At 46.3% G+C, this 26,898-nt stretch overlaps 1 protein-coding gene across 2 annotated transcripts; it reads right to left on the reverse strand.

Moving 5' to 3' along the window:
- Window positions 1-1,648: 1,648 nt before the first annotated feature.
- Window positions 1,649-26,124, reverse strand: LOC309355287 (protein kinase C and casein kinase II substrate protein 3-like). 2 transcript variants are annotated; one of them, XM_081886027.1, is made up of 10 exons: window positions 25,791-26,124; window positions 15,939-16,006; window positions 15,025-15,181; window positions 14,445-14,680; window positions 13,189-13,350; window positions 11,597-11,772; window positions 10,746-10,866; window positions 9,754-9,860; window positions 4,323-4,417; window positions 1,649-2,958 (listed from the first exon to the last, which is right to left on the reverse strand). In XM_081886027.1, exons 1-10 carry the CDS (start codon window positions 25,828-25,830, stop codon window positions 2,843-2,845), a joined length of 1,278 nt encoding a protein of 425 aa, XP_081742153.1. In that variant the 5' UTR covers window positions 25,831-26,124; the 3' UTR covers window positions 1,649-2,842. The 2 variants fall into 2 exon arrangements, with proteins under 2 accessions (XP_081742153.1, XP_081742154.1); XM_081886028.1 differs by lacking the exon at window positions 25,791-26,124 and adding an exon at window positions 24,473-24,633.
- Window positions 26,125-26,898: the final 774 nt, after the last annotated feature.

Here is a 26,898-nt window from a genome sequence, read left to right on the forward strand (position 1 = left end):
CGAGAGCTTTCCATACTTTTCATGTTGGTGACACACTTTTTAGACATGCATTATTTTGTGACACAGTAATTCAGCTTTACTAGCAAACCGGAGGGTAAACTAATTCCTTTCCAGCCCCGGGAGAAGCGACACACCTACACACTACAGACGACACACTAATGTGTCACGACACACAATTTGGAAAGCTCTGCTCTGAACCATTTATAAAACTCAGCACTGTGGCCTCAGACAACAAAGTCCATCCATGAATTTACTGAGTCATGCTTGGGGTGTGACAGCAGCAGATCTTTTGGTGGCAGAGCTTAGGGTGCCATTAAAGAGCAACAAACTGTCAATTATTTAGTTTATCACTGTTTTTACCTTTGGAATTTTCTACCTCAGATGCCAAATCGGGTCATGCCATCTCTGCCCAAGCAACTTATTGTCTGTCTCTCAGCTTTCATTTCCCTTGTATGTAAAATGGGAATAGCAGCGCTCTCTCTCTCTCTCTCTCTCTCTCTCTCTCTCTCTCTCTCTCACACACACACACACACACACACACACACAGCTGTGTTCATGAGTTAGGAAATGTTTTCCCTCAGGTTTTATTTTGTACCAAAGCTCACCATCACTTACTCCCAAGGGTGTGTTTCCATGTGTCTTGGATCATGGAAATAACAATGCCTCTAAGCATGTGCAGAAAGACATTTGCCATGTAACATTTTTATCAATAGTAATGAGAGCCTGCTCCCATGAGCCATGTGGAACTTTGAGGTAGGCTTTATTAGCTCTGGCATCACATTAAGCCCTGGTTATCTCCCCTTGAAGCACTGAAATAAGCCTGGCAATAAAACCAAATCAATAATGAAGATAGTGTTGTCTTTTAGCCACAAGAGACAGCAGTTCTGCGGCTCATTTGAGGATGGATTTCACCAAGCAGCGTCATTCTCCTGAAAAGTCAAGCAGGTTGTGAATGTTTGAGGAAGGAACATTCGGATTGTGTTTCTCTGTTTATGAGTGGAATTCTTCCTAAAATGGATAACCTTCCTGTTATAATCCCCTGCACCAGAAAACTACACTTTCCGATAGCTATTTATACCGAAATGCGTAAGGCAGTCATTTGCTTAAGTTTTACTTGATGTGGGCAGAGCTGAGATGGCAGCTGAATATGGGAAACAGCACAGCTTCTGATCTGCCAACCACACATTTTGGAAGTTGGCTTGGATTTTGGCACCGGATCCCAACCGCTCAGAAAGCTGGGTTATTATAAATCAAAATAACAGCATGCACATAGATGACAGCGGGGAAATTAGGTGGTGGAGGGAGAACAATCACACACAAACCGGTTTCTGCGATTTCATCAGGCACTGCCCACCAGAGCCACCCCTACCATGATCCATGGCTCAGGTGGTGGATTGGGAGGGACAGCAAATAATGCACCTCTCATAATCTGCCTGTCAGGCCCCCAGCCTCCCCTGTGGCTGTGGCTGGCTCCTGCAACACGGCTGCCACCAATTGTCTCTCCAGGTCATGGCTGCTCTTGCCCACCTGGACTGATCAGCTCCTAGCAAAGTAGAGTTACCCTCCAGAGCCCCCATCTCATGCCTCCATTTGAAGAAGGGGCCTTCAAGTTACTTTAAACAATATTATGAATGAAAAGGCACAGAGATTGCCACCATGCTTATTTCTTTTATTTTCCAAAACTTCCAGATTCCAAAACGTACTTTTAAAACATTCACTCTCATAAGCTCATCATATTTCACGCCCCCTCCTTGTTATGCTTCTTTGGGTGGAGTCAGAGATAACAGCTTCTAGTCTGGTTGCTTCTTTCATGCACCCCCTAAACAAACAAACAAACAAACAAACAAACAAACAAACAAACAGGAATCTAGGCAGGTGAACGCAAGGCCAGTGTAGTAACGCTCAGTATAATATACTGTATGGCTGAAGACACTTCTGCAGAGAGTCCACGTGAAATTTTTTAAAAATCAGGAACCCTATGTTACGTGGTCCTCTCCCTCTGCCCTTCGTGACTCATTATGTGGCTGTTTTGTTTGATAATCATCTCAAGATCCCCAAAAAGCATTTCCTCAAGAGACTCTAAGACGCCTTTCTTATTCTGATTTTCAGTCCATCCCGGGATTTCCAGAGGTGTTGTCAAGCCCTTGGGGGCAAAGTGCTCTCTGGCTCCACCATCCCAAGGAGAACTCAGAGGCACCTTGATTTCTTTGACATGTGTGTGTCACTGACGCAAGGAGAGGGAGTGGTGGTATCTGCAGCTTGTGTAGGTGTTGTGCACGAGTTGTGCATGGTGTGCCATTCAGACCGGACGTGTGTGTCTTGTTATGGGTGTGTGCTTTGCGTTTGTTTTAAGGAATTTGTCCCCCACGTTTTATCCCAGGTGGTTTCCCTACCCTTACCTATTGGCAGGGCTACCCCACCCACCCAAAGTCAAATGCTGTTCTCCCCTGAATTGATTATTCAGATGGAGCATCAATGGGCTTATTTTGCATAATAATATAAGTAGCTAGAGGGAGGGGCAGGAAGCTGTGTAGACCTTAGAAGCCCCACCCCACCCCACTCAAAGTTCCATGCAGCCCCACCTACCAGCCCACCCGGCTTCTGAGATTTCACCAGAATCACTCACATGTATTTTCAGGGCATCTGTATGGACTGAAAGTTTTGCATCCATGTGGACTGAAAGTTGTAAGATTATTAAAAATAAAGCAGTCTCTAAGGAAGCTGAATTTTGCACCACTTTGGGCTGGCAACATGGTGCGATCTCAGAAGTGCAGAATAAACATAGCCCTAATATTGGTGTATGGGTGCATGATTCCCTCCCCCCACCCCTTAACCCATCGAGTTAGCCCTGTATGGGCTGCACGTAGTTGGCGGGGTAGAGCCCCACACGTCCGCTGTCGGTCACCCCCTTGCACCAGCCCTGTTCGTCCTCATCTTCCAGCTTGGTAAGCAGCTCTCCTGAAACAGGAAAGAAAGAGACAGAGGAAATCTCAGAAATTATTATGGATACTGGAAAAGGGGAGGAGCCACAATAATGGGCAGAGTTGACAAGTGAGGTCCAAGGCTGAGCTGTCAGCAGCAACCACCATGGGTGGCAGGCAATGTTTTGGGACATGGTGCTATGGCTTCTGGTTGGTCATGGCTTGTTAATGACCAAGGGTGGCTGGCTGGTGTTTTCTCAATGGGAGCTAATGGGTAAGAAATATCCAGAGATCTCTCGAGTGAGGGGGATGCTCCCACTCCGGGGAGGCTCTGAAGCAAGGTGTATGTGTGCGCTTATGCATGTGTGTTTCTGAAGGAGCAAAACAGGCAGCTTTGGGACAGAGAGGGCTCCTCCAGATGACCTATTTAGTAAGTATTCGTTCTGATTTGTCTGCACAAAGATTACACAGAGGTTAAGACTGCTTCCGGTCTTCACTGAACATTTTGTCTCAAATTTGTTTACGAGGCAGCTATACGACAATAAACATTCATCCTGATTTGCTTGAGGGGTATTTGCATGCCATCTCATGACTCATTTGTTTATTACACATTTTTCAGTATGTTTCCCCATCACTTTCCTAACAGGAAGCGGAAAGTGGATTCATTCCTTCAGGGAGACAATGCTTTAAATGCACAAGGCTAACGTTCTGGCATGCACTTGAATCCCTCCCACATAAATAGTGATGGTCTGGAGGCACCCAAGGCTGAGAGCTTGTCCCAGGCTACCTGGAAGCACCTAGGAGTGCAAGGGTGCCCCTTTCCCTCTCTCTCTAGAAATACGATGCAGGGTAAGAGATCTGCTTTGGTGGCAGGAATGTGTATGCTTCTTGCCCTCACTTACGCTCAAATTGTATATCTGCAAATAAAGCAAATATTACAAAAGCACTATCAATCTCCAGGGCTCACTTCCCTCAAAGAAAGCCAAACCCAGGAGTGCAACCCCTGGAACTTCTCACTGTTTGGGAAAGTGAGGAGCAGGTACAGATACTGATGAGGAGGACAGGTAGAGGGAGACACCCAGACTCTGCAAAATTGGCCCTTGGGTCCAGACCACCATCAAAAGTCAGGACAGGATTATACCCATTTCCTCTTTGTCCTAAGCCATAGCTCAAAGGCTGAGCTGCTCCTTTGCATGTCCTAGGTTCAATCCCCAGCATCTCGTAGGACTGGGAAAGACTCCCTCTGTGAAACTCTGGAAAAGCAGCTTCCAGCCATTGTAGACAATATTGAGCTAGATGGAACAATGGTTTGACTCAATATAAGGCAGCTCCCTATGTTCCTGTAAAGCTGCCTTTGAAGGATGAAATGAGGCAGAGAAGTTGGGAGAAGACGACACTCACCTGCCTTGAAGCTCAGCTCATCTGCCTCTTGGCCGGTATAGTCGTACACAGCACGAACCCGCTGTCCCGACACTGGTGGGGGTGCTGGCTTTGCACTGTGGGAAGGGGTGAGAGTGTGAGTGGAACTATAGGCAAGCCCCTATTTTGCTTATGATCTACTGCTACATTTATATCCTCGAAGAAGACAGGACAGGACATGGGGCTCTTTGGCATCTTCTCTGTGGTGGCCCCTAGGTTGTGGAATGGCCTTACCTCTGAGGTGTGTCTTATGCCATCACTACATGCTTTTCAATGACTGGACAAGCAGACACATCTCTTTTCCCATACTTAAGGCTGAGTTGATGCCTGCCCTCCTCCTGTGTTGCCGCTGCACTGGTGTTTTGTTATACTGACTTTGGCTGTTTTTGTGTTGTTTTTTCAATTTGCACATTGTGCTTATTTTAATTGTGTTGTTTTTAAGGTCTGTCTCTAAGTACAATCAATCGCTCAATCTTGACATTTTGTTTGATCTTCCTGGAGACATCCCCTGAATCTGTGCAGCAGCAGAAATCACCCTAGATTTGTAACTTCAAAAAATCGCAGGAGAGAGAAAAATGCATGATTTGGTATCCTGTGCCTTTGAACTGTTAACTGTGTTTTTTGGGGGGTGCTGATTTGGGGGTGATTGTTCTGATGACATTTGTGCAGCAGGAGTTCTGGATGTCTAAGGTTTGCTAGAAAAGTAACTTTGCAAGTGATTGAAACTGTTCAGATTCTGTGGGTGTATATTTAGGGGAAGGCAAGAAAGAATGTTTGATGACTGATGGTGAATGTCTTAAGTGAATATATCTCTTTCTCTAATGCAACTCTTACATCATTAGTCAGAACTCCAATCTGTTTGCTTAACCAGTGATACTCATCACCTTTGGAATTTGCCAAGACAAATTCCTAAGGTAAACAGTTTGGATTGAGAAAGCATCTTTGTCTGCATAGGGCCTGGAGTGTTGGACTAGGATCAGGACTGAACCATCACCATTGACACCAGCAATGAGGATTCTAACTGCTATAAGCAGTGCTTTTTTCCTTTTCTTCAGGAGGTACTCAAGGGTACGCAGTACAGGCACCCACTTTTTTTTGGTTGTTAAAAAGTGTGGCACTTACTGTAACAACTTCATGGGGAGCACCGGCACCTATTTTTCTTGGGGAAGAAAGCACTGGCTATAAGGACTGAAGACTGTATTCCTGGATCTGATCTGAGGGGAAGAATTGCTTCTGTGGAAGGCCCACGCTTTATCATGAGCAAGAGACACTCAGAAACACCATTGACATCAGCAAGGAGATGCTGCTCTTAACAGCATTATAAGAACTGTAACGTTAAGCACTTGTGCTTGAGTTTGCTTTCTTTCCTCTCTCATATTCTGTTTTAAGGAAAAAAGAAGAGTGCCGTTGGATCAGGCCAAGGGCCTATCTAGTCCAGCATCCTGTTTTCACAGAGGCCAAGAAGACAGCAGTAAGAAACCCACAAGTAGGAGCTGAGCACAAGGACACTCTCCTCTTCTGCGGTTTCCAGAAACTGGTGCTCCGAAGCATTACTGTCTCTGACTGTGGAGGTAGAGCACAGAGACAGCCTTCATGAATTTGTCTAATCCGCTTCTAAAGCCATCCAAGTTGGTGGCTGCCACTGGCCCCTGTGGGAGTGAGTTCCGTAGTTTGTCTATGTGCTGTGTGAAGAAGCACTTTCTTTTATTTGCTTATTTACTTGAATCTTCCAACATTCAGCTCCATTGGATGCCTAGGAGTTCTTGTGTTACAAGAGAGGGAGATTAACTTTCTCCACGCCATGCATAATTTTATAAACGTCTATCATGTCATTTCTTAATCACCATCTCTCGAAACTAAAAAAAGTCCCGAATGCTGTAACCTTTCCTCCTGGAGGAGTTGCTCCACTCCCATAGCCATTTTGCCTGCCCTCTTCTGAACCTTTTCCCAACTCTACAATATCATTTTCCATGCGTTTGATGTCTGATTAGATTGTAAGCCTGAGGGCAGGGACTGTTTTGACACTGGGTTTGTTTGGGTTTTTTTGCCATTCTGGGAGAGGTTTTTTTCGGCTAACAAAGGGTGGGAGATAAATGCCATGTTTAAATACAGGGTTCAAATCCGCACTCAGTCATGCAGGTCACTGAGTGAGCTTGGGCCAATCATTGTCTCTCAGGCTAACCTACCTCACAAGGCTGTTGTAAGAATAAAATGTGGAGAGGAAGATCGGTGTATGGTACCTTGAGCTGTGGGAATAAATTTAGCAATGGATAGATAAATAACGAGAAAGTAGATGAATTCTCAAGGAAGTGTGGTGCTAACATTGCGTTGAAATTGAAGTCTGAGTGGGTTCTGAGAAGGAAAACAGTTTTGAAGATAGATTCTTCTTCTCTTACCAGTCCCTGTATCTTGGCAGCACCACTGGCAGGGTTAAATGAAGAGATTTGAGTTCTGATTTGCGACATCATTACAGGGAGCTATTCACTTGACATTCACTTCAGCATCGTCACCAACCCTTCTTCCTCACTGTCTCCATAACACCCACCCACACAATTGTCAACAGTTACACGATCCCTTGCGGAGTTGCATTTCTAGTGTACCTTAAACATCCAAAATCCTGACTGAAGAAAGTCAACAGAACAATTTCCCCGCAAATCAGTAAACAGTTCCCAAGAGGCAATAAACAGCCACAAACAGATAAGCTTCCCTCTCAAAGGATGCATTTGCCTGCCTGGCTGTTTCTCCTGGGGTTTCCTAAAGCTCTGGATCGGGGGTGATTCCTCTTGCTGCTTCAAGGCATATCTCCAGGGAAGATTAAAGAAACCTTCCAGTCATCTTGTATCTCTATGGCAAGCTATGGCCTTTCCTGCCTTTCACTAGGCTGAGATTGCTGCCCTGGTATTTGGGGAAATACCATACCCTCCAAGTGTCCCGATTTTCCAGGGACAGTCCCCAGGAATTACAGAAGCCGTCCTGGCTTCTGATTTGATCCCAGAATGTCCCTATTTCCCCTGCCAGTGCTGCCACCACCGAGCTTGGGAAGGAGGATGATCGGGAGCTTGTCCCAAGTGACGGTGGCAGCGAGGGAACATCCTGTTGCCTCTCTATGACTTTTGCTGCTGCTGGCCTCCTTCTTTGGGTAGCTCGTAGCAGCTGGTGGAGAGCAGGCAAGAAGGAGGAGCTTCCACCACCAAGGCCCAGCCCTGTGTGACGCGATGGCTCTGAGGGGCAGGCAGAGGGCAGGGCCGCCCAGGGCAGGAAGAAAGTAGGAGTAGAGCAGAGCTCAAGGAGTCTTGAATTTTTTTATATAAAAAAACACTTTATGCATTTCTCCACCTGTGCATTTGTAACTGAATGCAAATATTGCAAATTGCTATAAGCCCCAAAAAACTACTAAGGAAGCAAAATCTGGGTGAGTGATGTGGCCCTGGAACTTCTCACTGTTTGGAAAAGCGGGGCAAGTGAAATAGTAGAAATGTTTAATAGCAACTAGAGAAGGAGAGATCAACCTATTTCTTCTCAAAATTTGGAGAAGAACTGAAGACACTTGATAATTGTGATCTGATCAACATATAAGTTTGGAAGAGAGAAATTAAGTTGGTGCACTTTAAAATGCAAATAATAATAATAATGGTGATGATAATTTATTTATATGCTGTCTGTCTGACTGGGTTGCCCCAGCCACTCTGGGCGGCTTCCAACAAATTATAAAGCCACAGTAAAACGTCAGACCGTATAATAGTAATAATAATAATAATAATAATTTATCCTCCATCCCTAAAATCAATGCTACAATTTTATAATACATTATCAACGCCAAGCATCACTTCTCCCTCTAGTGATGGTCCAGGGTACGGCAAGCTATATAACAGTTGCTGGTAGCTTCTACAGTATACACAATGCTTTAAAGCAGGGGTCAGCAACCTTTTTCAGCCGTGGGCTGGTCCACCATCCCTCAGACCATGTGGTGGGCCAGACTATATTTTGGGGGGGAAATATGCACAAATTCCTATGCCCCACAAATAACCCAGAGAGGCATTTTAAATAAAAGCACACATTGGATGATTCCTGGTGCTAGAATTGTGAGGAATAATTCCCCCCCCTGTCTACTTTCTCCACACCTTGAATCGTTTTATACATCTCTGTCATGTTTCCCTCGCTTGCTCTCTTTTTGTCTGAACTAAAGAGCCCTGGATGCTGTAAGCTTTCCTCATGGAAGGAATGTGATCATTTTGGCAGCCCTCTTCTGCTTTGGTCTCCTGGTTATTTGTGCCAACAGGAGAGTGATGTTAACATGGAACAGCACATGGAAGAGAGCTGTGTTGTTGTTGTTGTTTTTAAAAAAGCAAATGCCTCCCATCTGACCTCCGTTTACATTCTCGTATCAGATCAATTTAAGCTTTGTGCACTCAAAAAATAAATAAAAATGCCTTCTGCATGGACAGATTATGAGATGCTCTAAAAGGACCAGTCATCCAAGCATGTTTCAGGGCAGGGCAGACAAGTGTGCCCTGCGGCCAAAGGAATCCAGGTCTTCCAAGAAACCCTTTGTCAACAGCCACTAACTCTGAGGCAGTGTGCACACTCCTGTTTACTCTGCATCCAGCGGTTTGGAAAGTAGCGTACACATGATGACATTAGCCACAACCCATATTTGTGCTGCCATTTCTAATGAAATGCTGTGCTTTGAGGTCTTTCCCTCCAAACCAACTTTGATCGGAATGGAGAAAAAGAACAGCCTAGCTGCATTTTAAGCTGGTAATGTGCACATTCGCAGCCAAAGAAAGACTAAATCTGTACTAGGACTCATTCAGTCCCAAGACCTGTTTCCAGTGCCCATTACAGTGTTACACCACTGTGCATAATATCCCTCTTTATGGATTAATATCCCTCCCTATGACTCACCAAGTCATGGATGGAGACCAGGCGGCCTCTCAGATTTTGCTGGACTAGAGTTCCCACCATCCCTGACTGTTGGCTGTGCTAGCTGCGGCTGATGGGAGTTGGAGTCAAACAACATTAAGGTGGAGCTGCTGTGTCTGGTTGTTTCTAGAGGGGCTATCCCCACAGTCCATAAAGCCATGCTTTAGTAAAGTTGTATTAAACGAGGGGTACTAAAGCACACATACAAAGTGCCCCCCAAATTCACTGCCTGTGAATAGGGTGAATTGCATGGATGGACACACACCATATATTTAAAGCACATTTTGGGCACATTCCCACCACTGCAAAGAATCCTGGGAACTACTGCTTACCCCTCACAGAGCTCCAATTCCTACTACTCTTGATGAACTACAGATCCCAGGATGCTTTGCGGCAGGGGAATGTGCTTTGAATGTACGGTGTATACTCAGCCTCAGTTTCAAGCTGCTTCCTCCCTTACTTCTTGTGATGGGGAGCAGGGATGGCTCACCTGCTCTGGGAGGGGGTGATGCTGCGGAGTGTGGCTTTCTCTGGTTCTTTGGCTTTTTGGACTTTCTGGACTTTCACCTGTGGCCGCTCCTGGTCAGGGCTCCACGCCTGAATGGCAGGGGATGAGGGGAGGGAAGAGAAAAGCGTTAGGAAGCTTCATTTGCTGAGAGCTGAACTCAAGTGGTAGAAACCATTAGCTAAGCTGTACAAAAACCTGCAGAAAGATGGGGGGGGGGCATTTTGCCGGACCAAAGGCAATGTTTGCATTGCTCACCATGTGAAACTAATGCTCAGGAAGTCATATGATGTGCGTTATAAAAAAAGCTCATAGTTAACCTTGAAACAGAGGTGAATCATAGAGCTCATTTTTTTTTAAAAGCTAGATTCTGAGGTAAAGACTTACAATCTGAGCCTTAAATCTAAGTCCTGTTTTTAATTTTTCCTCAGTTTCCCACTTCCCCCCTAATCCCAGTGTGGACATTGCTTTATGGTACAGACCCTGTATTCATAAGAAGTAAGAATGGGATGTTAAATATAAACAATCACATAGCCCACCTTCCCCTCTCAACTCAAAGAGTTTTGTTAATCTGTCAAAAGAGGGACAAAACCTGAAGCGAAATACAGGTTGGTGGTTGCTACTAATAAGTCTGAGATGCCTCCCTGGCCACTGGCTGAATTGTTGTAATGTCATGTTGAATGTTCAAAGGCATTCTAACTGCTCACAAGTAAACTGTCAGCCCAAGGGGCCTGAGGACAAAAAAGAGCTTTTTGTTCTGTGCGGAAAGGAGCACCCAGAGAACTGAAGAAGGCTAAATTTAGAATCAGGCAAGAAGCAGAACAAGTTTTTCTAGAAACTGTTATGGGCTTGAACTTGCATCAGATATAATCTGGGGCAGTTTCTCCCTGTGCCTAAATGCTGCCTAGAGATGGAAGTGCCTCTGAGAATATGCAGAGCGCCCTTATCTCACCATTAAGGAAGGGAGAGGTCCCTACCTCGAACTGTGGCCAGTTCATAGGCATCCCCGGTCCGTGTCGATTACGCCACCATTTCAGGTCATCCTGGTCATTTATGTCCTCGATGGCTTGATGCAAATCAGTATAAACAGCTTGGATGCTAAAGGAAAGGAGGGAAATCATCATGAAGGGGTGTCAGGCGGCATAGAACTCTCCCCCCAAAACACACACACACACCATCCAATGTACAACACTTTCTTCACTCTGCCTTTCCACTTAGCGTGATGCGTGACACTGGGAGAAGTCTTCTGATTTGGGGAACACAAACCACCATAAGATCTCATCTAAAATGCAAGATTTCCTTGGAAATGAGCTCTCTGAATTGGAAATATACCTCTGGGTACCACTCAAGCACACACAGGAAGCTCTGAGACTCCCTCTAATGGTCAAAGGTGCCTCTGCAATCTCTGCCCCCTCCCCAACCAGGAAAAGCTGCTTCTGGTGATATTAGGAGCATGAACATTTTAAAAGCTCTGCTACATCAGGCCACTGGTCCACTAAGCCCAGAATCTTGTTTCAATGGATCCCATCAGAAATGACTCTCAGGTGATCGTTCTGTGTGCTGCTTTGAAAAGTGTCACTTAGGCCTCAGTTAACCCTCCCCCAGGCATGCCAACTCTAGGGGACTAAAGGCACCTCGGCCCCCTCAATATTTGTTTTAAAGGGGCCAGAGGGCCCTGATCTTGAGGCAGCCCTTCGTGCAATGCACATCATGCATCGCAGGTCCGGAAATTGGCCCCTCCCGAGTGCTCAGCCTCCATTGTCACACATGTGCTGCACGCTGGGCCTCAACCTTGCGGGCAACCTGGTGCCTCTACCCTCTCCCACACCTGGGGTCAGCAGTGACATCGAGGCGTCGATGTAGGGCAAGGAAGGCCCCCTTGAGGAAGGCGATGCGTCTCTGCTCCTGCGCCTGCCCCTGCTCAAAAACGGACTCCATTTCCTCCATGTAGCGTGGGCTGCAGCGATCGAGCTCTTGCAGGGCCTTCTCATAGCGCTCGCGCACCTGTTGTAAGGGGTCAAGGGTCAAAAAGAGGCATGTGCCTAACAGTCCCTCCCCCCCCCTCTGGGATATGAGCTGCCTCCCCCCTCCCCCCGCTTCCAAGAAGCATGGAGGCAGAAAATACATGCTAAAGGCCTGTCCTTCAAAGACAAATGCCCATCTAATGCAACATCTGCTTCTCAGAGAAGCCAGTATAGGATGCTGGGTGTAACACGCTCCCCACTTGGGCATACCAACAATCAGAGTCCCACACTGGCTCCAACAGTGAAAGTAGAGCATAGCTTTTGTGGTTAGTAGTATACAGACATAGATAATCACCATGCTCAAGGAAAACAGTGAGGCAAAAAGGTGGTGGACTTTCATCAGAGCTAATGGAGGGGCCTGGCAGCCCCATCTCTCCCTCTGTTATAGCCTAGTGGACTGGCTCTTAGCATCCCTTCCCAAATAATCCCTCTGTGGCTGATGGCAGTCCCGTGCTAGGTGACACATTTTTCAAAGGCACTACTCATGTCAATAAAAAGCATCATCTAAGAAAAACACAACACAAAGAATCACATTCCTGTGGGTGTTGACACACTGGCTTCTATGTGCTTTCCTTTTTTCTTTTTGAAAAATGCAAGTACACAGTAGTATCATAAGGAAATAAGGTTGCCAACTTCTTCCCTTTTTTACCAGCTTCTGTGTGTCTTACAGCAGCTTGTTCTGCAGATATTAGCATGCGATCATGATCACCTCCGTACACTGAAAAACATTCACCTAATAGTTTATGCAGAGTTTCTTCTATCAAAGGCAGAAGAACAGGGTAGGCTGATTATTATTTTTTCTGGTCAAATGGCAATTGTATGAGATAATAAGATGGCTAGACCCAGGGAAACAGGAGCTGCTAGGACTAACAGGTAGATACAACACGGGGGGGGGGGGGATGCAGCAACCATGGGTGCCAGTGTGCCAGCCAGCACCTCTTATGGCACCCACAAACAGGTCTCAGTAAATAGCCCCTCAAAAATTCACAATGCATGACAGAACCTTTGCTCTTCCTGCTCAGTTCCTGTTTGCACTGACCAATCCTACGTTGAACACATAAAGATGCACCCATTTCATTAGATGTCAGGACTGGACACTCACCATCCTTTCTGTTCTGAATAGAGGAGAGGGGCAAAGAGAAGGCAGGTCTGTATCATTTTGTGGTCCCGTCTCTCTTTCTGTTCTTTTAGATATGGCCACCATTTTGTGCTATGCCACGGCAGCCATTTTGTGACTGATGCCTACAAACACTCCAAACGTCAGAAAGACTCACGACTCTGCTTATAACCAAGCCCCAGGCAACGTATCAGCAAGTGTGTCCAGTGTGCCTGGCAGTTCCACTGACCCATATTTATTAGCCTTTGGGCCCATAAAGAAAGTGGTGAAGATTCCCACCTTGTTGGCCTCTTGGCTGCAACGCTGGTGTTCCTCCCTCAAGGCCCGCTGTCGTTCTTGGGGCACCTCAGAACCCGGTGTGGCTTTGACTGCATTCTCCCGTAGGGCTGCAATGTGTTCTTTGCGACAGGCCTTGTGGTATAAAGACTTGGTCTTCTCGACCTGGATGGGCCAGTCAAGGGTAGGCAGGAGAGAGGAGAGAAAAATAATAGTGAGTGGACTGTCAAAGTGTGTCAAGATATATCAGCATTCCCCAAGCTGGTGCTCTTTCCACATGTTGTTGGACTACAACTCTCATCAGTCCTAACCAGCATGGCCTATATATAGTCAGGCATGATGGGAGTTGTAGTCCAACAACTTGTGGAAAGCACTGGGTGGGGAAGGCCAGGGCACCCCATTCCTTCCCTAGAAAACCCAATTGCCTTGGTTCCCAATCCCCCTATACCCTAGGTTCTCAAAATATGGGCTGGGCACCCTAGGTAGGGGATATGACCCAAATATGCCCCAAACTCTCCATGTAAGCAGGTGGTGCTAATCTCTCATCTTCTATATTTGGTACTCCCGGGGCCTCTTCTCCTTTTGGGGAACCCAGAAGCCCCAGCTCCTTTCCCTTAACTCCTTCACCCCATTAGGGTCCTCTTTTTCTCCTCTTTTTCCATGTCACAGAGTGAGCCAGCCAGTAAATAACACAGTTAAAGTTAGAGTGAACTCTTTTTTATCAAAATACTCTCTTCACAGACTTGGCTGAGCATCAGGCCTAATGAGCAAAGCAGCTCATTCCCTGTAGGTCTTACTCCATGAAATCAGTTGTCGAGACAAAAGCTGTCTATGTCTCCTCCTCCCCAGCACAACGCAATCAGAGACTGCATCTGCATGCGGCCAATTTCTCTTCCACCCCCTTCATGCCTCTTCTGGTTCTGGGAGACAAGCGGGGAAGGGAGCTGGTCACAGCAGGAGGGGGAGACACCTTGGCTTCTTCACCAGCCTTCACTCATCTCTGCCTTTTGGTCACCCTCCTCCTACTCGCCAACTTCAGCTTCCACCTCTAATTTGGGGCTTCTCTCTGCCACAGACTCTCCCAGCTCACTAAGTCCTGTTCCTCTTCAGCTTCCAACACCTCCTCTTCCCCCTCATCATCTCACCACCACTCCCTGGGCTCTGAGCCTTCTTCTCTTGGTGGTTCCCCAACTGGTTCCTCCCACCATTCCTCTGCGCCCAACCAGTCCATGACATCCAGGGGGCCAAGTCTCCCCTACCTTCTTGAGCTTCTTGGTCCAGGGTTTCTGTGCCCGCTGGAAGCCGCTTTCCAGCTCACAGGCCTCCTTGAAGCCCCCAAAAAGCTTGCGGTGATAGGAGTCGTGTTGCCAACCCCGGATGCGCCCGGCATCCTCAGAGACCAGAGCCCTTTGCATATCCATGTGCAAGCGGCTCAGCCGCTCCGAAGCCCCCAGGAAGGCTTGCCAGGCCCGGAGCAAGGAGCCGTACACTGGACCTGCAGGGAGGGAGAGGTGATGCCCAGATGTCATAGTTTGCCCCTGAGGATAGCCAGCCCACAAAACCAGCAGATCCCTATCAATCCTGAGCATCTAAAAATCATGCAACTGTCCTGTTTCTTTTGGGAGTGCAAGTAGAACCATAGAATTGTAGAATTGGAAGGGATTCTGAAGGTCATCTGATGCAGGAACCTCAAACTAGAAATTTGGTATGGTTTGCATTAATTCTTGTTGCCCAAAACAATACACAAAGAAAAACACAGCTGTCCTTTGAAAGTTGCACTGCTTTGAATTTTGCAACACAGTTCTCCTCTTAAATAATGTGTAATGCCTAACAACTCACTTGCATCCACAAGGGGGCGCCACTTGCGAGTCCACTCCTCCATCTGCAAGGCATAGCTGCGCTCAATCTTTGCCCGATCCTGGAAACAGGCCACAATCTGGTCGCAGACGCGATAGCCATCATCCAAGCGCTTTACTGTGCTGTGATAGTGATTGGGCTGCAGGAGAGCAGAAGGGAGAGAGACTGATAGGGAGGGAGCAATCACAGCATGAATTGGGTATGGTGCATCCTCAAACCTACACATTTATCAGAGTCACAAGGACTTCTGTACCTAAGGACTTGGGGAAGGGCCATGATTCAGTGACACTTTCCATGCCAAAAATCCCATGTTCAATCCCAGCAGCGGTTAGGTCTGGGAAAAGCTCTTGCTTGAATTCCTAAAGAACTGCTGCCAGTCAATGTATCAGTGTAGACAATACTGAATTGTTGTTGTTTATTAAATTTGTATACTGCCCTATAACTGTAGATCTCAGGGCAGTTCGCAACATAAAATTACAATATAAAAAACAAAAAATAGATACTAACATAAAAACAAAGACAACCCAATAATCCCCAGATGGACCAAAGGCTTGGCACTGTCTAAGGCAGCTTCTTACTTTCCTAATTTAGCTAACCAAACCTTATCTCTTGTCCTTAAAAAAAAAGTGAGCCTTAATTCTGCTCTAGACCACTAGACTAGGAATAGACAGACAGTGGCCCACCCAGTCTAAGGTAGAGCTGGTTTCGGGTAACAGAAAATCCTTGGGCCAAGCAAGTATATATAAATGAAACCAATGAATCATACAACCCATACAATCTTGACTCTGTTGACTTAGTCCAAATGAACCTCTTTGAGAAATCTGCCTCCATTATGCCCATGAGATCTCCTTCCTCTCCCAACTATGTGACCCTACCCCCTGTTTTCATCCACTCACCATCCAGAAGCTGCTAGTTGTAGGCTCATCAGCAGCCACCTCACTGTATATCACAGACATGGTGTCACCTGTAGAGGATAAAGGAGTCATAGGTCAAGGTGTACAGCCAAAAGCATCAAATAAATAACATCATATGGATGAAACCCCACTTCCTGGCTTCTGTCTCTTTGTCACATTTGAGTGTGACCAAGAACAGCAATCAGGGTGGGACATGCTCAGTTTTCAGTATCTGTCAGGGAATTTTATGGAACAGGCTGCAACTATGACATAGGCTGTGTACATACTGTACATACCATACATTTAAAGCGCATTCCCCCAAGAATCCTGGGAACTGTAATTGGTTAAGGGTGCTGAGAACTGTAGCACTGTGAGGGGTAAACTACACTTCCCAGAATTCTTGGGGTGGGTGGGCTTTAAATGTATGGTGCATATGCAACCATAGTTGGGGGAGATCCTTAGACTATGGATCCCACTGACTGAAATATGATCCTTTCCACTGGTGATTCTGAGGATTGAGGCACTGAGGTAGCTGGGAAATATTAGACCCTGGACTTAATACCCTGCTTTAGACAGCCATCTGTGTTACTTCATTTGCAAAGCACTCAATTAACACCACCATCACATGCTTTATGACTGCTTATGTATTACTGATAAGCACTTTGCCCACCTTGGTTTTTTTTACTCTGTGCATGTGCAGTTTCACATTTTAAATCACAGCAGCATCATAACTACAGGAATAAAATGGAGTTTGCACCTGCTGCCCTGAGGCTAGGCACATTTACTTGGGAATTTCTAAACTGCACCCTGCTTCCTTCACTTCATTCAGGTATAAAACAAGGTGGAAGTACCAGCAATAAGGAAAACTATTGCGAATGGAACATAATCCTTTCCCTGAGGAGGACAGCTACACCCATTTTTGCCAAGGGCAGGTGTGGTTAACCTGTGACCCCACAATGTTTTTGGAATCCCAACTTCCATCAACTCCAGCCAACATGGACAATGATCAGGGATGGTGAGAGTTGCAGTCCTAGAAACATCTGCAGGGGCCACTGGTTCCCCACTCTTTACCTCGGTCAATGATACACCGTAGGACTTGTAGCCAGGGTGTTGCCAGTGGGGTGCAGTAACTCACTCGAAGAGGGTTCTGTGAATCATATTTATGGGTCTGGACAATTTTTATTCCAAGAGAAGTCAATTTTTATTCACCCTATTGCTTCAAGCTGTGCAGTATTGGTACCTGTAATAGAAGAGCACAGCATAAGCGCCGCTTGCAGCAGGTCCCAGGTTCAATCTCCAGGTAAAAAGAACAGGTGGCAGGAAAAGGCAACTATCTGTGATCCTGGGCAGCCAGTGGCCTGACTCAGTATAAGGCAGCTTCATGTGATGTGTTAAAAACACATTTAAATCAGCAGCAGATGGTTGCCACCACCTCCACCCTGCCAGTGGTAATAGTCCAAATTCCACCCACATGACCTGCCCACCTATGATTCCCTGTCCTGACTCAGGATGTGTTATTCCAGAAGATCACAACCATCATTTCCAAGCTTTTGCCATGGGGGGTGGGGTGGAGATTCCCTTTAGCTATTATGACTGTGCTCGTGGCAGGGGATATGGGATCCCTTAAGGAAAATACTATTAAGGAAAGCACAGCGTTCATCATAAAGGCTTTGGGACGTAAACATTACCCTCCCCCTTCTTTTTTGCAGTTTAGCTGATGCTAAGAATTTGACGATGTTAAGAAGCAGGCAAACTCTACAGCTTGGCACGGGGATTGTAGAAGTTCATGTTGCTTAGGAAGGAATTACTGATTGATTTTCCATTCATGTCTTTGAGGCCCCTTCCAAGAAATGTGGCAGCCCCACCTAGCGGGGAAGGGTGACTACAGCCTTGCCTTAAATAAGAACGGCTGATTTGGTTTCTTCCAAAACCAAACTAGTTCTAATCCAAGCAATGAAAATCACATACATGGCCACAACAAAAAACAACTCCTCAGTCTTCTGTAACCCCTTTTCAACATCATCCCTCCGCAAGAATTTGCCCGTTAAATATATTAGCATCCTAATCCCAGTATTTGTGTATAGGCATAGCAGAGCACCTCCAGTTTCTGCCTTTCTGAGCAGTATTGAGTTGCTGAATTAGCATGTATCAAATAGGAAATTAACAATGCAGTGAACTTAAGTCATGGCCAGCACACTGCCCTCTTCCCACTTTGTTGCTCACAGGGCAGATGAGCCTACAGCAAAGCACAGGACTGTCAGCTTACCTCCATCTTTCGGTTGCGTGCACACAATATGGTTATTCAAGAATCACAATATTTTTTTCTAGAATCAGTGGGAAACAAGTACTTGTTTTTTTCTGCACAGTAAATGCACAGTCAAGATCTATTGTGGGGGGTTTTGTTTTGGTCCTGAAAAGTAGCACTTTTTGAGGAACCGGCTTCATTCTGAAAACAAATGCTCACAGCAGCTTGATTCTGCATTGCCCTGCAGTGTGTCCATATGAAAACAGATGTAAGTGGTCCTGGCAATGAGACCCAATGATGTTGTGGGTGGAATTATACAGAGATTGCATCCACCACATCCTTCACCATTCGCCTGAGGCATGTGCAGGGAGGAAAAGGCATGGGTAACCTAATCAAGAAAAGGAATTTCAAATGTGGGTCAAGCAAGCAGACTCACCCTTGTAGACAACAAGTTCTAGAATCAATCTAGACTGAAAGCAGCATGTTGAGGATGAGCATGCATGATTCAAGATAGTTTGTTGTTGTTTTAAAAGACGTTTTCTTGCTTCAGATGGGTTACTGTGTATGCAGCCTTAATGAGCGAATCTGCACTTATACATACATAAATATACACTTATACATATAGAGCATGTTCAAATCTGATGCAAATTTGTGTAATTTGCCTGTGCCAAGTCTTTTAAGTGCCATCTATTTGGGGGGGGGAGAGGAAACAGACCTTCTTGACTTATTGGTAGAGGGGAGGAAGCTGTTTGCACAGAAAGCTCCTTTGGGCTCTCTTGATCTGTTTGAATACGGTGGCAGTGTGCACAGGCGCCTGACTCAAATTTGCATCACATTTGCACATGCTAATGTAGAAGGGCAGATTCGCTGGTGGGTGGCGAGTGGCCTTGTGCTTTGCTGCATGCACAGCTGCCCGGTAAGCAACAAAGTGGGAAGGGGCAGCAGATCTACGGGTTGAGTGTGAGGGGAGCTCAGCACAAAAAGCTCCTAACTGCACCCTTTTGGACAATTTAAAGGGAAAACCAAGGGCCTTCATTTTCTCTCTGTAAAATGAGAGGCAAAATGCTAGCTGAGGAGTAGCAGCTAACCTTGCTGCTACAATTCCCATTTCCCTATTGTTCCCAAAGGACACTGTTGGGTTTTGTGTGTGTGGCTTTGCTTGGCTGCCTGTTGTGTGTCCCTCCCTCCCTCTACACACACACACACAGTTCCCAAATAGCCTGCCAAGGGATTTTGGAATGCATCCCTTGAAGAAGAAGGGGGGAAGGACTGATTCGCTGACGGCACTTTTGTCTTTAACTGCGAATGGAAAAGCAATTTCAAAGGAGGGGGGTGTAGGATGGAGAGGCTGCAGATGGTTGAGGGGGGAACGGACAGACATGTGTTTGCAGTTAGCTGGGACCGCAGGCAGGAGAATAAATGGCAGATTGCAGAGGAAGGCAGCCCGGGCGCCACATTGTTTGAGGCATAGATTTGTAAGGGAGAGGCGGCCTCAGAGGAGCAAATCCATGAGGTGCTATGTTTAGAGAACTGCACCCTCCCCCAAAAAGTTTGAAAGTGATCTTGCCTGCCCTCCAATCACAAACATTGGCTTTTAATATTGAGGCTTATCACAAATACTAATCAGGGGTGCAAGACCTGGCAAAACTTAGGAGCTGCTGAGATTTTCTAGGAGACAGATGGGAGTACTGAAACCTGCTCTCTGACCCAAGGCGCCATCTCATTTTTTGACACTAGACACAACTAGGTGTGTCACACAATACCAGAGGGCAGATCTGGAGCAATGTTCTGCTAATTTTTTTGTGCTCTCCACTGCCGCCTTTAGCTGCTTTGAAGAAGAAGAAAACGAGTACTTTGCTGAAACAGCCCATCTCTAAAACACACATGGGAACTTAAGCCCATGGCAAGCATCGCCCTGCCTAGAAACCAAGCAGGTACCTGTCACATGGGACATCAGCTGACCTCTCTGTGGGGCTCTAAGGAGCTGGACAGGGAACTTGCTGGACTTCTGACCCTCCACTCTTGGCTCACTTGGGCTCCTTGGCCACGGTGGGGCAGGCCTCTCAGGGTGCACAAGTGGGATAGGTGTATGAGGCCATCAGTCGACAGCAAGGGAGGCCCAGTGATGAGGGAAGGATGAGGAGTCCAACTCAGATGCTCCCCAGCAGGGTTGGGCTAACAGTAGCAGGGTGGGTTGGTGGGTGGTTTGTTCACATGAGTTGTTGGGAGAAGGGGTGGGCCAAAAGAGCTGGTAGGCCCGTTCAAGAACCGAGCAATAGGTCTGAGCTATGCTCTTCTTGACTTGTTCAGTTGTACCTTGGGTTCAAACTGGGGACCCAGTGCTTGTAAAGTGTGAGTTGCTCCACCCAGCTAAAGCTCCTCTTGCAGCCCTCCTAGTATCTATGATCCTGAGGTTGACATGTCTGATTCCTGTGCTGCTGTAGCTGAGTGGTCTAAAGAACTGCTCTGTGGCAACTGCAGCATTGGTTTCAACCAGAAGGCTCTTTTTCCCCCAATATGACTTTAAAAAAAGAGGTATGGAAAAGTTGAGAGAGGCTATCATAGACTGCCTCCTTTCCCCCTCACTCCAAGTGCAGCTGAACCTGCTTCCCAGTCCCCTGCACTGTGCATAAGGGCGTAAGAGCCCTGCTGGATTGGACCCACAGGCAGATCTCACTCCCACAAGCAGGCCAGGAGCACAGCAGCACTGTCCTGTTGTTGTTCTCCAGCAACTGGCATTCATTCAGAGATCCACTGTATATTCATTCAGAGGCACATGCTCTGCCTCCACAGTCATAGGCAGTAATGCTTCTGAATCTCAGTTGCTGGAAACGACAGGAGGAGGGGAGAGGGCTCTTGTGGTCGGGTCCTGTTTGATGTTTTCCCACAGGCATCTGGGTGGGCACTGTGAGAACAGGATGCTGGACTAGATGGGCCACTGGCCTGATCCCACAGGCTCTAATGTTCTTATGGCCATTATGTTGAGTAGCCATTAATAGTCTAATCCTCCACGAGCTTCTCTAATTGCTTTAAAAAGGTGGTCATCACCAAATCTTGTAATAACAAATCCCTCCGTCCAGCCTTGCACTGGGTGTGAATAAATCCTTCATTTTGTCTCTCCTGAATCTCCCACCATTCAGCCATTGGATGATCCTGCGTTATAGTATTACAAAAGAAAAACTTATACGCAATTTTATAACTCAGTAACGTCTACCATGCTCCTCTTTACTTGCCTATTTTGTAAACTAAAGAAGAGCAAATGTTCTCACCCCTCCTAACAGGGGAGTTTTGCTGGCCTCTTTGCGACGCTTTCTAAATTGCTCAATATCCTTTTCAATGGGCAGCAATCGGAACTGTATGCAGTGGGCACTTACGGACTGCTGCAATTTTCAAGTGGGATTTCAATCACATACTGGCAAATTCAGATTGCGTAATTATAGTTGACTGGTGGGAAGCCTTGTGCAAGAAACATGCTTCCCCGGCCCCACACAAAGGGTGGGGTGATGCTTGCTTCGACACAACGTTGTCTAGCCTCCCTGCAAACAAATCTGAGTGAATTCTCAACAAACAGGTTGATGTGGAAGCACCCAGTATTTAAAGTGTGGCTGTTCTATAGACTTGTATAGAGGCATTACGATATAGGCAGTATTCAATCCCTTTTTAATTATTTCCCAGCATGAAAGATGCCTTTTTCACAGCTGCCTGCTGCACCTTGGTACAAGCTGTTTTCAGATTATGTTTACTGGACATTCATCCTAATTTTGGCTATTTATTGAACATTCATTCTGATTGGTTTGGAGGGAGCTGGTGTCAAGCAACTGTTGTCCCCGCCCCCCATTCTCAATAAATTTTCTCATCACTTTCCATATTGCAAAAAGTCCATTGTTCTTGGGAAGCAGGTTTGTTGCACGAGGTCCCCCAACTAAGTTGTTGTTGTTACACAACCTGAATTTGGCAGTATTGGACCAACTCATACCGAAAAAAAGTGACAATCTGGAAGCACCCAACATTTTTTCATTGAATTATTCTCTATGACCCTAAGAAACTTGTCCTGATCCATGACTTCCAACTCTGATCCCAGCAGTGTATATATGGATTCCCAGCCCCCAGCCCAGTGCACCTCACTTTACACTTACTGAACTGCACATGCCACTGAATTTCCCATTCATCCATTTTAGAGACATCCTTTCTGTTTTTACCACCCTAAATGATTGAGTGTTGTCAGCAGGTGCAGGCTTCCCCCATCAATGCATTTCCATGCCAAGAAAGTCTGCATCTGTTGAACTGCTACCATGCTGCAATGCAGCTGTTCAAGGTGCAGGGTGGAATTGGCATATTTGTAAGTACTAGACACTACTGGATATTCTCCATCTTAAGCACAACAGCTCTGAAGAATCCTTTCTCTTCAGAGTTTTGTCTTGCTGAACCTATTCCTACCTCAGGCCCCCTTATCGAGCTTGTGGGACGGCAGGTGGGGGGGGGAATACACTTCCTCCGTCCTCCCTTCCCCATGGCCTCTAATACACTAAAGTTTTCTTCCCCTCCCAGCACTGGGATCCAGCTCTGCGATTTCATTTCATCTTGGCTCCAGCTGGTTTTTCCACATGCCGAAAGAAAGCCCAGGAAAAATATAGAGGATAGGAGGAAGGCCCAGCTGGAGTTGGCGGGAGCGGGCCTGAGGAGGATGGCTTGGGGTATGTTGTAAGGAAACAGGCCCTCCTCCGCTGGCTTCGCTGGCTTGTGTTTCCATCCAAGAAAGAGAAGAATGGGAAAGAAAGACGAAAAATGGGCAAAATTGCCAGATTGTGGCTGTCTCGTTCCTTCCCCACAGGAGGGTTGGGGTGGGCGGGCAGTCTGCAGGGGCCGCCATATCAGTCCAGGCCAGGTTTCCTAAATCAGTGTCCACCCACCCATTTTCCCCCAGATTGTTCCGAACGCCTGAATGATCAAACTGGGGGATAGCTGGCATCCCAACAGGGACGACCGAACGGTCCAGGATGCTTTTCATGTGCCTGATCCAGTCCAGCTCAAGTTAGTCACAGCTAACTCGTTCCATTGGTTTTGATGGGCCTGAGTCACATAACTAATGTTCAGTTGTTCCCCTTGCAAACCCCCTGCCAAAAAAATTAACAGCTTTCCAAATAGCTGCCTTCCAGGCACCTGCTACATCTCAAACGTTCTCCACAGCCACTGTCCCCGCCCCCCGCCCCCCAAAAAACAAGCATCCAGCTCCTCCAATGTTATACTCTCTGTGTTGTGAACATCCCTGTGATCTTTGGATAAAGGGCAGTATACAGATTTAATAAATAGTAAATAAATAAATAAGCCCCCACTAAGCCAAACTGCATAGGGCTATTAAACAATGACCAACACTCCACAGATTTGAGTTTCTCCAAACCACCACAAACATTTTATAGCTGTCTTCTTGAAAACTACACATTTTGTGCAAAGAAGTCCCAAACACCTTTTTAGTTCTTTTTTTTTTTGTACCTTACATGGTCCTTGAGAACCCCAGAGATTATCTCTCGTGGCTCCCTCACACTTGGCCCCACCAGGACCTCCCTCCACAAATGGATCCAACAAATTATCTAGGCCTCATTTATATCCCCAAATGTCAACTTTTGCAAAAGGACCGAGGTGTATGTGTGTGTTAATGAAATCCACAAGCCTCACCCTGCTACCAGAACTATAGCTCATAGTATCACAAGCGCCAGATCCCACCTGCACAATATCCGCCACAAGCATCTATGCTGTGCTATCTCTCGGCCTAACCTACCTCACGGGGTGCTGTGAGGATGAAATGGGGAGGGGAGAGAACCATGTACCTGAGCTCCCTGGAAGAAAGGGCTGGAGATAAAACGTTCAATAAATACAATGTAATAAATGCTATAATCCTACAGCTGCCCATTGGGTCTGCAGCTGCAGATACTCAGTTTTTATATACTCTTTAAACGAGGTCTACTGTCCCGTCCCCCCCCAAAAACCCCAGTTGGTTCTCTCCTGCAAAACAGGCCTGTTTTTGACAGACTGGGAACAATTCCTAGGGAGCTGATTGCATACGTATCTTAGGGATGTATATGAATTCTCATGGGACCCTCACCTATGGCATTCCCATAACGCCATTTCTCTCCCGCTTGGAATAATCTCTAGAACACCCGCTGCCTTTCCTTGCAGTTCTGCTCACCCTATGGCACCCGCCAACTTAATTTTTATGTCCCCTCCCCTCTTCATTTTTCCTCCCCAAACACCCACGGAGCAATCCTGCTTCCTATTGGGAATAAAGGGAACTTACCCTGGGGAGGGGCCCCCATCCTGCCTCTCTCCCTGTCCACTCTCTCTGTCCCAAAGCAACAGATGGTGTCCAGGCAGCTCGGCAGCGAGTGGGATGGTGGAGGGGAGAGGAGAGTAAATTGGGGAGTGTGCCAGGGGAGGACTTAGCTGTGCCACTCTCCCCTCTGTTGCTGTCTCTCTCACATTCCCTTGCTTACTAGTTCTCCATCCGTGCCTGCCACACTCACTAATTCATAGCACCTCCCTCTAGCTAACACTCTCTGTCTCAGCCACCTCATCTTACTGTTTATTCATCCATCTCCAAACACTCTTATTCCCTACTAATATCTAACCTAATCTCCATTCTTCTTCCTTCCTTTTGATCTATCCATCCTCCCATGCCCAAAGACATATTTTCTTATTTCCTTATCATCCCCATGCCTCAGTTCTGTGTGCGCTTACTCAGAAGTAAGTGCAACCGAGTTCAGTGGGAATGTACCACCAAATAAGTACAAACAAAATACCCTCGTGGTGCCTTACAGGCTAACCAATTTAATTGCGGCTTATGCCGCAATAATAAATCTGTCAGTCTTCAAAGTGCCACGAGGCTCTTTTTTTGTTTCAACTGCAGCAGTGCTCACATAGCTACCGCTCTGGGATTTGTCTCAAAAAGTATGCATGAACCAGTAAAGACACACGTCCACAATTGCTCCAGATAAACTAGCGTGTGCCACGTTCTCCCAGCTTGTGAAAATATGATTTAAATCATAAACAATTGTATAATGCCTATTAACTCTTCATCCAGTGTTTTAATCCTGCATAAGGTTAGCCATTCCTTTCTTTCAAACACTCAGGGGATCTTCCTAAGTATCAGTCACAGCTGCTGTACCTTTCAAAACCAAATTTATTCTTTTTCTCATAGTATATTATGGCTGCACGGTCAAATGGTTGTGCTCATGGTAGATCTGAGGTCCAAGCAAGCTTGCCTTCTTTACCTCATTAATCCTAACAAAAAAATGCCATGAGGCTGATTTGTGACTATTCCTATATTTCCCAGTGACAAAAACGGACACTGAGAACTAGTGCCTTGGTGACAAGGAAGGATTTGAACCCAGTGCACTATCTAGCAGCCTGCATCAGTTCTCTTCACGTAACACACATATCATTTTACGCTCATTCACTCCTTCCAGATTCCCCTCAGCCTTTCTCCCACTTTCTTCTCTCCATCAAGTTAATTCCCCATTTTCCCATTTCGCACTCGGTTCTTTCTTTCACTTGCATCCATCCCACCTCAATGGCTGCTCCCTTGCCATTCGCACACACCAGTTTGATTAACTCACCCTTTCCCCCTTTCTCCTTCTCTCCTGCTTTTTCTTTCATGCCGCCGTCTCCAGTCCGCCAGAACCCAGATCTGGAAAGGGGGTCGTTGCTGGTGGAAGATGGATTTAGGCCTGGAAAAATTCCTGGCTGGGGAATGTCAAACTTCAGAGGGGAAGAGGGGGAGAACCTCTGAGGCACATGTTCAGGTTAACCCTTTGCTGCTAAGCCATCGCTTCTAACTCAAACGTATCTCATAGTCCCACAGCGTTGGGGGTACTGCCGTAGGTAAGCTCATAGAGCAGTCTTCCCCGCACAGTAGTGTCCCGGGCAGGCAGAAAGTTGTTTCCTACGTGCTGTCCCAGCACATTCCTGGCAACTCCACGCCCCGACAGCTGCCACAGCTGCACCCCTGGGTCTTTTCCAAAACCTAAGGGGAGAGTGGCATTCTAATCCAGGAGGACGACATAGCATACATATGGGCAGCAGATTCTAAATGTTTTACTAAGGTGGTGGTTGTGGGGGGATGTTTCTCATCAACAGACCTTTGCCAAAGGATCTCAGAAGTTAAGATCTTTGTACGGTACATGCTACATTTTCAGGTAGCAAATGAATCAAAAGTTCTATGGCCCCAAATACTGTAAGGCAGGAAAAACCTACAAATTCTACAACTAGGAATGGCAGGGGGGTTTGTCTAGGTTTGCTGAATTCACAAAATGCAAACCATCCTTCAAAATCTGCACTTCTCCAAATTTTGCAATGTAGTTCTCCAGTCATTTGCACAAAAATGTATATACCTGGGTATAAATACACACATTAGTGAAAATAATGTGCAAGGGCACATTATCTGAGGGGAAACTGCTGTGCAAAAGTGTCTATATCAGAGGAAAATTGCATACAAGCATGTGTATATTAAGATAAAACTTGTACTAACATGCTGATGAATTTTCCATAGGACTTTTCACCCAGAAAAGAATCACAGAGAGTTGTGGAAATGTAGAGAACTGAATTTAAGATTGGAAGAATGAGAAACAGAGAGAAACCAAAATGGGCATGTTCACCCATCCCTGCCTACAATCCAAATCACTGATTGGTGCAACGGGAATAAATTAAGGCGGTAAGCAAAAGTAG

Source organism: Podarcis melisellensis (assembly GCF_964234715.1).
Source record: "Podarcis melisellensis genome assembly, chromosome: 13".
Taxonomy (NCBI): Eukaryota; Metazoa; Chordata; class Lepidosauria; order Squamata; family Lacertidae; genus Podarcis; species Podarcis melisellensis.